The sequence below is a fragment of the Meriones unguiculatus genome, chromosome 7 (genome assembly GCF_030254825.1).
Source record: "Meriones unguiculatus strain TT.TT164.6M chromosome 7, Bangor_MerUng_6.1, whole genome shotgun sequence".
Lineage (NCBI taxonomy): Eukaryota > Metazoa > Chordata > Mammalia > Rodentia > Muridae > Meriones > Meriones unguiculatus.
The window spans coordinates 57,702,849-57,716,195 of NC_083355.1; the positions used below are offsets into that span (position 1 = coordinate 57,702,849).

The following is a 13,347-nucleotide window of genomic DNA, read 5'->3' on the forward strand; positions in this document are numbered from 1 at the left end:
TTTGTGTGACTTAAAATAACTGTTCTTACTCTTCATTCTATGTTCTTCATATTTATTTTTGTTTCAGTTTGCTTTTTTGTTTTCTGTTTTGCCTGTGTCTTTAGCAAAAAAGAAATGATCAAAGAACTAGTTACGTACCTCCTTATTTTTATCTTTAAATTATGCACCATTTCAGTTTATTTTTAACTCATCCAGTATATCCTAATATTCTACCATATGTGTGTGTGTTCATATATATGGTATTTTATATGTATATATTTAAACACATACACATATATATATTAGGATTCTCTCTTGTTTTTCGAGACAGGGTTTCTCAGTGTAGCCTTGGCTGTCCTAAACTTACTTTGTAGACCAGACTGGCCGCCTGCCTCTGCTTCCCTGACTGCTGGAATTAAATGCATGTGCCACCACTCCTGGCTGGATTTAATTAAAATTTAAAATGTTATAAAACAGGTTTTTATAACATTTAAAAAATTTTGTATATATATGTATGGGAGTGTATATGGCATGAAATCAGAGGACAACCTGTAGGAGCTAGTTCTCTCCTTCCACCATATAGGCTCCAAAGAGTGAACCCAGATTAGGTTGGTGGCAAGAACCATAGCCCACTGATCCATTCTTAGGCTCTATGATAATTTCTTGTATCATACCATATTCTTCCTTTTGGAGTAGGCTGAGGCTTTTTGTTTGTTTGTTTAGTCCTTTTTGAACAAAATTTTTAGTAGTTTTACCTGAAAATTAGAAATTATAATTTATTTTTCTATAATATTTTTGTATATGAGTGTGAGTGCCATAGATATATGTGTGGAGGTTCCTGCCTTCTACTTTGTTGAGGCAAGGTCTGTGTCTCTATACTCTGCATATTGCAGGCTAGCTGGCCTGTAAGCTTCCTGTCACCTTCTTCCGTCTCACAGTTTAAGTGCTAGGATTACAGATGCATATCCCTGCGTCCAGCGTTGCCTGAGTTCCAGGGAGCCAATGCAGGTACTCATTGAGACATCTCCCCAGCCCTGTATTTTATTTAATAACATAACCTTGGTCACTTTTTTTAAAATGTTTAACTGTACACTGTGTTCATTCTTAGATTTTTATACAGAAAGTCTCCTATGGTAAGTTCTTGTATCGCTATTTCAAATATGTTTATAATTTTTAAATAGATTGATTTGTTGGATCACTTTCTTACTCTTTAGCCCATCCTACCCTTGAACTTAAAGCATTCTTTTCACCCTACCTGCCAATTTCTGGAATTTTACAAGAATTATTTTATACTCACTTTTCCCATGAACCCTCTTGTCGGTGATTTTCTGGCCTATAGTTTTCTTGAGAACTCTGAAGCTAGCCATATATTCCGTCCCTATCTCCACTGTTGGTTTATTTATTCTGTCTAGATGCCTTTAATATTCTTTGTTACTTACTGAATTCAACATATATGACTCTATCTAGATTATTCACTTATATTTGTTGTATACAAATTCAGTCCATTAGTTTATAAGAGACTTAAATTTTTTTTTAAGATCATTTGTACCGGTTTATTTCACAAGCAGTGTTCCTGATCTTTGGGGTATATGTTGATAAACAAAATAGGTGAGGTGAATTTGTTTTCCTTAGGTAGAGCTTTTATATTGTGGTAGAGTAAATCTCCCACATCCTTACCCCTATAGATAGATAGATAGATAGATAGATAGATAGATAGATAGATAGATAAAAAAAAAAGTCTAAGTTACATAGTATTGAGATATGATAAGTTATATGGTGTTGTTGGGATTAGTGGTGGGAACGGGTTGGGGAAGACAGCAACAGGATTACAGTATTTAATAGTCTTTTACTGTGGGCTTCCTTGAGGATACAAAGGGAACAGCCAATGAAGAAGTACTAGGACAGGAACTTTGACAAGTTAAAAAAGCAAAGAAGCTGTGTAGCTGGAGGGAATAAATAAGGTAGTAGAAAATGAGGTCAATATAAAGAGGCATTGCAGGGCTTGCAGGCCATTAGTTGGGGAGCTAACATCATCCTGGTTGCTCTCTTGAGAATGGTTTAGTCCTATAGGGAATAATAGTAGAAGCATTCATTGTACTAATCCAAATACATGCTATGATGGCAGCTTTGTAAATATGGTTTAAAGCATCACATGTACATTTGCTTTAAGCAAATGTAGGCAGTCAGATGTGGCACAGAGAGCAGCCCAAAGGAATGGCTCCACCCACTTGTAGCTTGGTGGGCTAATGAGCTTAATTGGGCTTACTTAACAGGAGAATAGATGGAGGTTACTTGTGGAAGCAAGGTGGCTACACCACCAGAATCTCCTTAAAACCAGAAATGTTAACCATTTATATGTATATCCTCAGGGTGAGATAAGCTACCTTTGATTAATAAGTCCTTTGTAAGGTTGTCTTGTGGCCCATCTCATGAGCACACCCCCTTCTACAAGAGAATGTTACTAGGCCCAATGTTACAAAAGTCTTCTGTGGGTAATCACTGATGGGGAGGTACCATGCCCAGAGAACAGGATCCCATAACAAATGACTTACTTATTCTTAGCTTGAGCAACCAGAAATGATGGAATTGCCAACCAGTGACATGTGTAGATGTACTTTATTTTCTGGACAACAATGGGAATTTTGGACATGTTAAGTCTCTTTTAGACTTTGGAGTAAAGTTATATTACTTTAGAGTTCAGGAAAAAGGTGAATTTGACTATTAATTTGAGTTATCAGTATGTGGATAGGTTTTGATGGAGAAGATAATCAAGAACGAGGTGTGAGTTTTTCATACTATTATTCCAGAGTACACTGGAAAAAAATGCCACGGGACAATAGAGTGATCTCATTGGTGCTCACTGAAAAGACTGCTTGAGAAGGCAAGGAAAATGAGAACTGAGAACTAGCCGTTGGGATTTAATAAGACAGACTTAAATTCATGCTGAGGGAAATGGACTAATTTGAGTGCATGTGAGAATGAATGGAAGGAAAGTTGGAGCCAGGTATTACAAATGATAGTTTGTCTGCCAAAAGTCTTCCCAGTATCTTAGAGCAACTAACAAGAATATAGACTTTTTTTTTTTTTTTTTTTAACTGAGAGCAAACCCTACTGAGACGGAAAATCAGTCTTCCTCAGGGTCCTAAACCCCCTAATTGGTTATCTAATACCAAATGGTCAGCACTGAAAACACACAGATATGAGCAAAACTAAATAAATTTAGAAAGTTGTTACATATTAATCAGTTTTATATTGTATGAAATTATATATTAATTTATGTATGTGTGTTTATAATAATAATTAAAGAAAAAGACTGAATTTGAGAGTACGGGGTTTGTTTCTAGAGAGAAAATTGGAGGGAGAAGATGAAGGTGCGAAATGTAAATCTAGTATACATACATGAAAATTTTTAAAAGTAATTAGGAACAAAAACTGCATGTGTTTGAATATGTATAATAGGAGTGGTTTGGTAAAAAGGTAAAAACCTGATGGTTCTTAATATTTTATTCTAATTTTTTTGTCATAGTGAGTCTTTTTTGTTGTTGCTGCCAAAAGATCGTGTCTTTACATTTCTTCATTATTTCCTTTCTTTTTTGATCTTTATCTCAAAAAAACAATGTCTAAGAGACTAGAGTTCTCAATTTTCTTCCTTTCCTAAGTTCTTTGAAAGCCTAGTCAACAGCCTTGCTGGGCTTAAATTTTGTTCAGGTTTTTTGTTTGTATGGTTTTACAATTATTTAATATAATGTTTATATAAGTATGTTGCTGATTTACTCCAGTAAGGGTGGGAAAGAAAACTATTTCTCTTCGTGGTCCTGTTATTCATACTGACACTTTAAACTATCTGCTACACACTTAATTGATAACATAGTTTACATTATTTGCCAATAAAATAATTTGTTTTATTGTATGTTGTTTTTTTTTTTCAAACGTAAGATTTGATTTAAAAATAGTAACCAGTGATGGCAGTGGCAGTGGAGCATATTTTTAATTCTAGCACTCCAGAGGCAGAGGCAGGCGGATCTCTGTTTGAGGCCAGTTTGGCCTACAGAGTGAGTTCTAGGGCAGCCAAGGCTACACAGAGAAACCCTGTGTCGAAAAATCAGATGGATGGATGGATGGATGGATGAATGGATAAATGGATAAATGGATAAAAATAGCAGTATGTTGTAAATCAGATTTTTTTTTGAGAAATTGTAGAGTCCATTTCTCACTAAATGTTTATTTAAAAACACTTTATATTAACAAAATATATCCTTGCATTTTTCTTGTTTTAGAGAACCAGGTAGCATTTTATAAAAGTTGTAATTACCTAGTTTCAATCAATTTTAGGTTATATATTTATTAGTGGCAGTAACCCTAGATGGATCACAATAGTATGTGGAGTGCTTAAAATCCTGCATTTGTCAGGCACAAGGTTCTAGTACTTGAGAGGTAGAGGAAAACTTATTTTGAGGACTACAATGTTAGTTAGACCCTACAAATTCTTATATTTGTGAAGAACTCCCTGGATTGATTCTGTTGGCTAAGAACTATAAATTATAGAACAAAAAAATGTGCATTTTAACTCATTTTTAAAGGTGTATCTAATCTAAAACTTCTCTTTCTCTCTCTTTCTCTCCCTCCCTCCCTTCCTTCTTTTTTTTTTTTTTTTTAACATTTTCTCTGCATACCCGAGGTTGAGTTAATTTTGCGGCCCAGACTGACTGTGAACTAGCAGCCTGCCTCAGCCTCACTAGTGCCAAGATCACAGGTGTATATACCCATATATCCTGCCCCAAAGTACTTCTCACTAAACTTCTCTTGTGGCATCATTAGACCAGCTACTGGTCAAATAGGTTAACGTTCTCCCCTGTAATGATTATCAGAGCAGACATCTATTAAAGTATCCCTTTTAGAGTTGGGGGAAAAGTCCTTGCTTGGGGGAGGGTGTTCTTACTTGTTTTTGTCTGGTTTGGTTTGTTTTGTATCAGGAAAAGTAAAAATTTGTAAGATGAAGCTAGACTGAAAAAATGTAGGGTTGTCAATAAAAGTACTCTAACATCTCTTTTTTTTTCTTTTGAAAACTTTATCTTTATGTACTAAGGAGATCCCCAGCTGGGTATTTGTAACAGAGTCATCTACAGAGATAACATCTAATACAGAAAGGTTGAGTTAGAATCTCATGAATAATTGGATTTCAGCTCAGTGTTTTTGATATGTTCACTTCCTAGTAAAGAATCCGTTTTCTTTTTCATATTAGTTTTTGAAAATTCTTGTTTAATCATTTTAACTTTTCTGAAAATGTTTTATCTTTCTTCAGAAAATTATGTTAAAATGTAAAGAGAATAGATAGGAAGAAAATGGGAAAGAAGGGTGATGACATTAACAGTTTATGGAGTCAGATAGCCTCATTTATAATCAATCAAGAATAATTTGTTCTTAAAATAAAAGTTTATACAAAACCACAATTTACCTCAAAGGCTAAGTAAAGTTGATAGACCACATATAAAAAAGGATATTAATTTTCCCTATTACTCCTTTGTGTTAACATTGAGAAACTATTTTTTTTCCAATCTCTTGCTATTTAATTTTTCTAACCTTTTATTTATCTAGTCTTATTTTCCAAAGAGACCATTTCCTTCTAGTCAGTTTTTGTTTGTTTGGTTTTTTTTCCTGCACATTTCTATCTTCATTGTTCAGTTTACGTCTAGCAGGATTTATCAGGGCTAATATTCCTAGGCATTTGCATTGCATGTGGCTTTTAAATACTTCTTTTGATCCAAAGTTTTTATTACATTGTTTGGTAATATTCTGGAGAAGATAAACATTAATAGTTTTATTTTGAATATGTTTTTTGTTTTGTTTTGTTTTTTTGTAGCAGAAAAAGAAAACTAAGACCTTCAATCCACCAACACGTAGAAATTGGGAAAGTAATTACTTTGGGATGCCCCTCCAGGATCTGGTTACAGCTGAGAAGCCTATACCACTATTTGTTGAAAAATGTGTGGAATTTATTGAAGACACAGGTAGGCTAGAAGAATCAATACATGAGATTTGATTTATATTTTTATTACAATAATAGTTTGTTAAATGTGATATGTTAAAGCTATTTTTGAGCCTTAGCATTCCCATTAGTGTTGTCTTAGTCACTCTTACGGTAGACATCTGTCTGCTATTTGAAGTTTTATTGTTGATCAGTGATGATTCTGAATATCTTCTCTTGAACATAATAAATAACTGTTGAAAGCTAAAATGTTAAACTTAACCTATTTCTGGGATTTATAACAATTTCATTACTATATAATACTAAGAGGTTGCTACTATGATTTGATTCAGTAAATTAAATTTTTTTTAATATTTTAAACCTAATACTATTTATGTTGCTTACTTTACACATGGGTAATTTTCTTTAAAAGTTAAAACCATAATTACACATAATAAAATGGCAGTTCATTCTGTGTGTACTGGTACTATTTATTCAGCAGTTCTAGCTTGATGTCATTTCATAAGGCTTGAATTATGTTTATAAGGAATGTAGAGTTACCTCACAGTTTTAAAAACAAGTTTGCATTTATGTTTGTTTTACTGCAATATAGATTTTTAAAACTGAAAAAAAAAATGGCCTGGTAAGAGCTGGGAAATAGATTTGAAAAAAAAGTTACACTTGGGTGTGTTTTATTTTATCTATTGTTTTTGAGACAGGGTCTCACTTTGTAGCTGTGGAACTTTCTGTGTAATCCAATCTATCCTTAAACTCACAGAGATCCTTCTGCCTCTACCTCCTGAGAGCTGAGATTAAAGGCATTTGCCAACATGCTGTTGAGCGTATTTTAAGTGAACTTGTTAACAATGAGCCTGAGTGTTTGGATGAACTACAATTATAAAAAGTTTAAAAACATAAGCTACATCAGTTTTAGCCTTATTTGCTTGTAACACTTTTGATTGTGTGTTTGTGCATGTGTTGCTTTGTTTTTTTTTTTTAAACTAGTATAATTGTGTCATCTAAATAATCGTGCTCAGTTTTGTTCTTGGGTGCCTTACCCTTTAATCCAATTGTCAGCTTACTTCTGTACGCACTGGTTTGTCTCTTTGATGAGGAACAGTGACTTCTAGCTTTAGTAAGGGGTAGAATATGGCAAAATACTGTTACTCACTAGTATCATAATTCAAAATAGATATATGATCTCCTTTCAGCTAATGCGTGTTGATCTTTTAGAGTCTACATTTGATGTGCACTTTATCTCTTAACACTTAAGAAATGAGTTTTAGAAAAATTTCTTGTTCAACTTTATGACAGGAAAAAATGCAAAGGTTTTTCTAATATTAGCTCTCTGCTTTGGAGTTAATGATTTCTCATTTTCAGTAATATATTTAGGCCATATAAATATGACATATTTGTGGTTTTGTTTAAGGAAGGAATCTCATATATCCTAGGCTGACTGTGAACTGCCATTATTCTTACTTCTGCTTCCCATGTTCTTCCATAACAGGCATGCACAACTAGACCCTGTTTTATCTGGTGTCAAGGGTTAAACCCAGAGCTTCATGCATACTAGGAAAGTGGGCCTTATGGATATGACTGAGGAAAATACTAAAATAATAGTTTTATTAAACTGCTAAGATAAACTAGTGAAAACTTTAAAGAATATTAAAATGGACATTTCATTTACCAATAGAATGAAAATTAATTATTTTTAAAATAACAGTTTCTTGAGTATTTTCAAGTATTTTCAACTGAGTGGCCTGTTTTGAGGAAAGTGTCTGCAATTTTAATTCAGTTCTTAACTAGGTCAAATAATAGATAATGTGCATGTTTAAGTGCTTTACTGGAAAGGCACTTAAGTATATGAAAATACAAGACCTAGAATAGAGTATTAAAACTAGAATCTTCTTGTATATTGCTTTTTCTTATTACTGATTTTTAAACTGATTATAAGTTTTAGCACAGATTGTCAGTTGCTTATGAATTTACTTTATGTGGTGGTGATGGTGGTACCACATTATCCAAGCAACTCATGAGGCTGAGTGGCAGGCCACCCTGGGCTATATAGTGAGACCTTATCTCAAAAAAGAGAGTTCTGTTTACAGCTCTCAGAGTGAACTATAGTATCGTAACCATCATAAAGTTCAGCTTGTAGTTCATAAGAAATGAAGATATATAAATGGTACCCATTATTTTAAAATTGTATTTTAGCCATTTCCAGATTCTAAGCTCAGTTATAAGGCATGAGCGTTCATTATAATCAGCTTTTTGTTTCGAAGATTAAATGCTGTTAAACAATGTTGATAAAAACATGATTGGTTGAAAATGAATCAGCTTTGTTCTCAGAGTTTCCATGAAGTAAATATCATATAGAAAAATTTTATTTCCTCAGAAACCATCTAATATTATATAATTATTTATATTGTTAGCTGTTGTATTCCTACTCATGGTGCTGGAGGTCAAACTTGGAGTCCTGTGCATGCTAGGCAAGCTATCTACCAATGAGCTACATCCAAGTCCTATTACCTTTTAAAAAATGTTTCTAATGATCTGTTAGGTTAAAAAGATATTCTAAGGTTCCTAGAATTTTTCCTCAAAGGGTGTTTTTTTTTTTAAATACATCAGTATTTTTATTAAAATAGAAACTAATTTTCCTGTGCTTAGATGTCCTGTAGTTATATACCTGCCTCCATAAAAACATAACTTACTGTAAGGACTCTTCACAGATAACACTCTGGACAGAAGTTAAAAAAAAAAAAAAAAGGAAATAGAAATGGCTGCTGTGACAGTGTCATTTTAGTCATAGTCCCCTTATAGTTAACACTTTATGTGCATTGGTGTTTAGCCTGTATGTTTGTCTGTGTGAGGGTGTCAGCTCTCGGAGTTATAGAAAGTTGTGGGCTACCATGTGGATGCTGAGAACTGAACCTGTGTCCTCTGGAAGAGCAATCAGTGCTCTTTAACTGCTGAGCCATTCTCTCCAGCACGTAGTTAAACACTTTAAGTGGAATCTAACATTACTTATAATTACATCAAAATTGGTAGTGCCTGGATATGGGCAGAAGGCACACTATGACCGCAAAAGTTTTTGGTTTGTGTTTTGGTGTCTTTTTGTTTGTTTTGTACTTCTCAAACCATGTAATATTTTAGCTGTGAAGGTCAGTTACCATAGCTCAACTTGTTCTTAACAAGAAGGATTTTTATGACTATCCAATCAAGGTCTTGAACCTTTAGGCCAGTTCACTAGCAGATAGGATAAACTGCAACTAGATCCTTTGCATCCTACATCCACATGTGACTCCCAGTTTTCATATGCTAATTTCTTTAAGAGTAGGAGGGCCTTGCATCAGGGCCATGTAAGGGACAATGTTCTGTATGAAGGAGTTACATCCTTATGCATCTTCTGTTATCTCTGCAGAGTCCAGTTTTGATGAAAAGCCTTCAGTCTGGCTGAGTTACTTTTAGGACCAAGTAATTTCTGCATCTTCAAAGATGATCGTAACGTTTTTACTCAGTTTCATATAGTGAATTATATTGGTTGGTTTTTCAAGTAAGCCTTCAAAATTCAAATAACCTTGAATTCCTGAGATAGATACCACTGGGTCATAATGTTTTATACTTTTTATACATTGCTGGATTAAATTTCCTAAAATGTTAAGGATCCAGATTACTGTTTAGTCTGATAGCTAGTTATAATTACTTACTGAACTCCCTATGTATTAAAAGATATTCTCAGAATAACTTTCAATTCCTGGCTACAGGAACTTTCTTGTCATATATGTGCAGTATTAACCAGTTTGTAGAGAATGTTTCAAGCATGTATGAGGCTCTTAACTCTGTCTCTCCACTTCTAGTGATGTGCCCCATATATCAGACTTGAGTCTTTCTGACCTCTTAACCTGTATCTGCTGGATGGTCACAGCTGTTAGGTTCCACCTTCTTTCTCTGCCATCTGAAGACTCTCTCTCAATTGGGCCATTCAGATAGTTTATTTCACTTGCTTTTCCCTATGAATAACAGTTTTGAGCTGGGGATTTTGTGCTTCTTTTAAAATGTTGAGTTTTTCCTCATGTTTTTAGTTGTTTAGTAGAAGACATATTTTCATGGTAGAAGCAATGTCCTTATTTAATACAAATAGAATCACAGTAAAACATAGTCTTAAGATATTTTGTACAAGTTACCTCTAATGTGCCTATGGAATATACAGGTAAAAGGCCAAGATTTTGTTGCATATATGGCTACAGAGCTCAGGAAAGTGTTTCGGTTTTTAGATGCTGTTTTGGTAATTGTCAGTATATAAATATTAATGTAAGCTTTATGTAAATGGAATTCAGAATCAACAGTTACAGTGAGAAGAAAAGTTCAAATTGTTGACAAAAGACTGTGCAAAAGGAAGGCTCTAAAACCTGAGAAGGAGATAAAAAATCATGGCTATCAATATTAAATAATTTTAAATTAAATTTTTTTTACAATTTAAGATAAAATTTATAAGCTTAAAACTAACCATATTAAAATGTACAACTAGTAGTATCTATTGTGTTTTGTATTATAAAGCGCCCTCACACCTTACGAAATACCTTTATAGCTCTAAAGAAAACCAAGAGTACACCATTTTCTTCAGCTTACCAATCTGCTTTCTGTCCCAGTGGATTTATTTATTCTGTATATATCATTTAAGTGTAAGCATTTAATATGAAGATTTTGTCTAGTTTCTTTGACTTATTGTTTTTGGTTTTTTTGTTTTTGAGATTCACCTGTGTGTCATTTGTATCGTCCATTATTTGTCTCCTTTATTATTTGGTAGACCTCCTACTTCCTGACAACTGTGAATAGTTATAGTATTCATCTGCAAGGATTTGTTCAGGTGTTTTCTATTATTTCAGAAGGTTCCTAGAAGAACGGAATTGCTGTACTGTTTAATAATTGTTTAATTTTTTAGGATCTGTCATACTATTTTCCACAGTGAATACTGTTTTACATCTTACCAACAGTGTATGAGAGGTCAACACTGTTTACACCATTGCTAACACTTGTGTTCTATATGCTTATATGTCTTAATTGCCGATACTATTTTTCTTTTAGTATGGATTACATTTAACCTAGATTACTTCGATAGTACTGCCATAAGCAATGTTGTTTTCAATTCATGAATACTTGCTATTTTTTTTTTAATTTCTGGATATTTTTTTTCCTCAAATCTTTTTTACAAATATGTTTAATTGGAATTTATTTATATTTTTTTTTAGTGAAATCCTGCTATACACAGTGTTTTTGAATCCTGTAATTTGACTGAATATTTTATTACCTGTTAGTTTTTTGTTTGTATGTATTCTTTGAAAGTTATCATGTGTGCATTTGTTTGTGAATATATATTCATATATATAAAATGTTCTCTAAGTAATTCCAACTTTGCTTCTTTATATTTTATATGACTTTGTTTCTTTCTATTGGATTTCTAGTGAATTTGGTGAATTCCAGTATGAAAGCAGTATCTTTGTCATATTCTTCATAAATACTACTTATCCTATTGAGAAAGCTTTCATTTTAGTTAGTTTCCTGAGGCTGCCATAAGACTATTAGAAACTGCCTAAAATAAAATTACAAAGTTATTTTGTCAGATCTGAAGACTAGAATTTTGAAATTATAGTATCGACAGGATGAATGCTCTGTCTGAAAATTGAGGTAGAATTCTCCTGTGCTCTTGCTTTTGGTTATGGTCCCTTGGCTTACAGGTTTTGTCACTTCAGTCCTTTGGCATTCTCACTGGGGGGGTTGTTTTCTTTTTTATTTTAAAAATGATTGTGCTTATTTTGTGTGTGTGTGTGTGTGTGTGTGTGTCTGTCAGCATATGCTCATAGGAAAGTCAGATGACTTGGAGTTGGTTCTCTCCATCAACTGTGTACCAGCCACTGAACCACCTCACCAGTCCATTTTCTCTGCTTATGTTAGTAAAGAGTCATCCAACTATGGTCTATATGGCTGTATCTTGATTAATTATATGCAGTAATCAGAGTCATCTTTTGAGGGTTTATGGTTTAGCCCTATGTTACTTTTCTGTTGCTGTGAACCAAAAAACAACTGAAGGAACAGAGCCTTTACTTTAGTTCATAGTTACATAGTTTCTCATGGCAGAGATGGCATGGCATGGTAGTGTGGCAGCTTTTACATGTCTTTTCTTATATTTTTGAACTCTGAAAAACATTACAAGAATTACCAAAATTTATTCAGAGATCTTCCATTATAGTTTTTGGTATGCTTCTTTAAAATAGCTTCATGTTTGTGGTTTCATGTCATGTGTGCTTTTGTTTGTTTTGCTTTTAATTCTTAGGGAGTTTTTTGTTTGTTTTGTTTTGTTGTAGACTGTTCCTAAATTTGTGATGAAATTCAAGTTCAGATTTTTTGACTGGAATTTTTTTGTAGGGCTAAAATATCCTCAACATATCACACAATAGGTGACCATTATTTTAAAAAAACCTATTTGAATTACTTTCAGAATTCTAGTCTTTAAACAAAACACCTATGTGCATAAAAATAAATTAATTGAATTTTTTAAAAAAGAGTAAGCCATTAAAAACAATGTGGGTATTTCTTTACTAGCACAAAGGAATTGGAAATTAGTCCTTGAAATGTTTCTTCAGATTATTTTTATTTGCTTATGTCCAGCAACAAATTCCTTTAGGCCTCCTGCTATATTAATTTTACCTTTTATAGTTTCCCAGCTTTGGACCATCTTATCTTTATTTTACTAACAACATTGTCTTAATGAAATTTCTGATCATTTAACTGGATAAAAGGGTAAACCTTTTTGCTTAATCCACTAGATTATACTCCCTGTGTAAGTAGTGGTTGATAGTTCCTAAAACTGCCTTTATATTACTGAAGCTATGAGAATGTTGTCCAAGTTGAAGTATCTTCTTAATCTGACCTTTTTAAAAATACTGGGTTACATAAGTATAATTAATTCTTAATGTTTTATAGCCAAATGTTTGCCCTTGTGACATTACATACAGATTTGGAAAAATGGATCATTAAGAGCATGCTCCTGAAGAAGATCCAAGTTCAATTCCTAGCACTCATGTGAGATCCAGGAGATCCAGGAGATCCAATGTCCTCTTCTTGCCTCAATAGGCATCTTCACATATGTGCAAATACCACTACACAGTCACGTATACGTGCTGTATAATTAAAAATTTAAAACTTTTTTTAAAGAATATTTTCTAAAATAGAATTGGAATTATAGGTGTTTTTCCCCCCCTACAAATCAAAGAGGGCCAGACATGGTGGCATATGCCTTTAATCCCAGCACTTGGGAGGCCAGAGGCATATGGACCCACTATAAGTTTGAGGCCATCTTGCTCAACATAGTGAGTTCTATGACGGCCAGTTCCAGAACAATGCAGTGA

At 33.4% G+C, this 13,347-nt stretch overlaps 1 protein-coding gene across 3 annotated transcripts in view; it reads left to right on the top strand.

Moving 5' to 3' along the window:
* Arhgap5 (Rho GTPase activating protein 5) overlaps positions 1-13,347 on the top strand; it is a 68,513-nt gene that overhangs the window by 35,793 nt on the left and 19,373 nt on the right. For 2 of the 3 annotated variants that reach the window (XM_060387488.1, XM_060387486.1), the window contains exon 3: positions 5,840-5,987. In XM_060387488.1, the coding sequence (XP_060243471.1) occupies positions 5,840-5,987 (148 nt within the window). The remainder of the gene's footprint in view (positions 1-5,839; positions 5,988-13,347) is intronic. The other variant, XM_060387489.1, reaches the window with a different exon arrangement.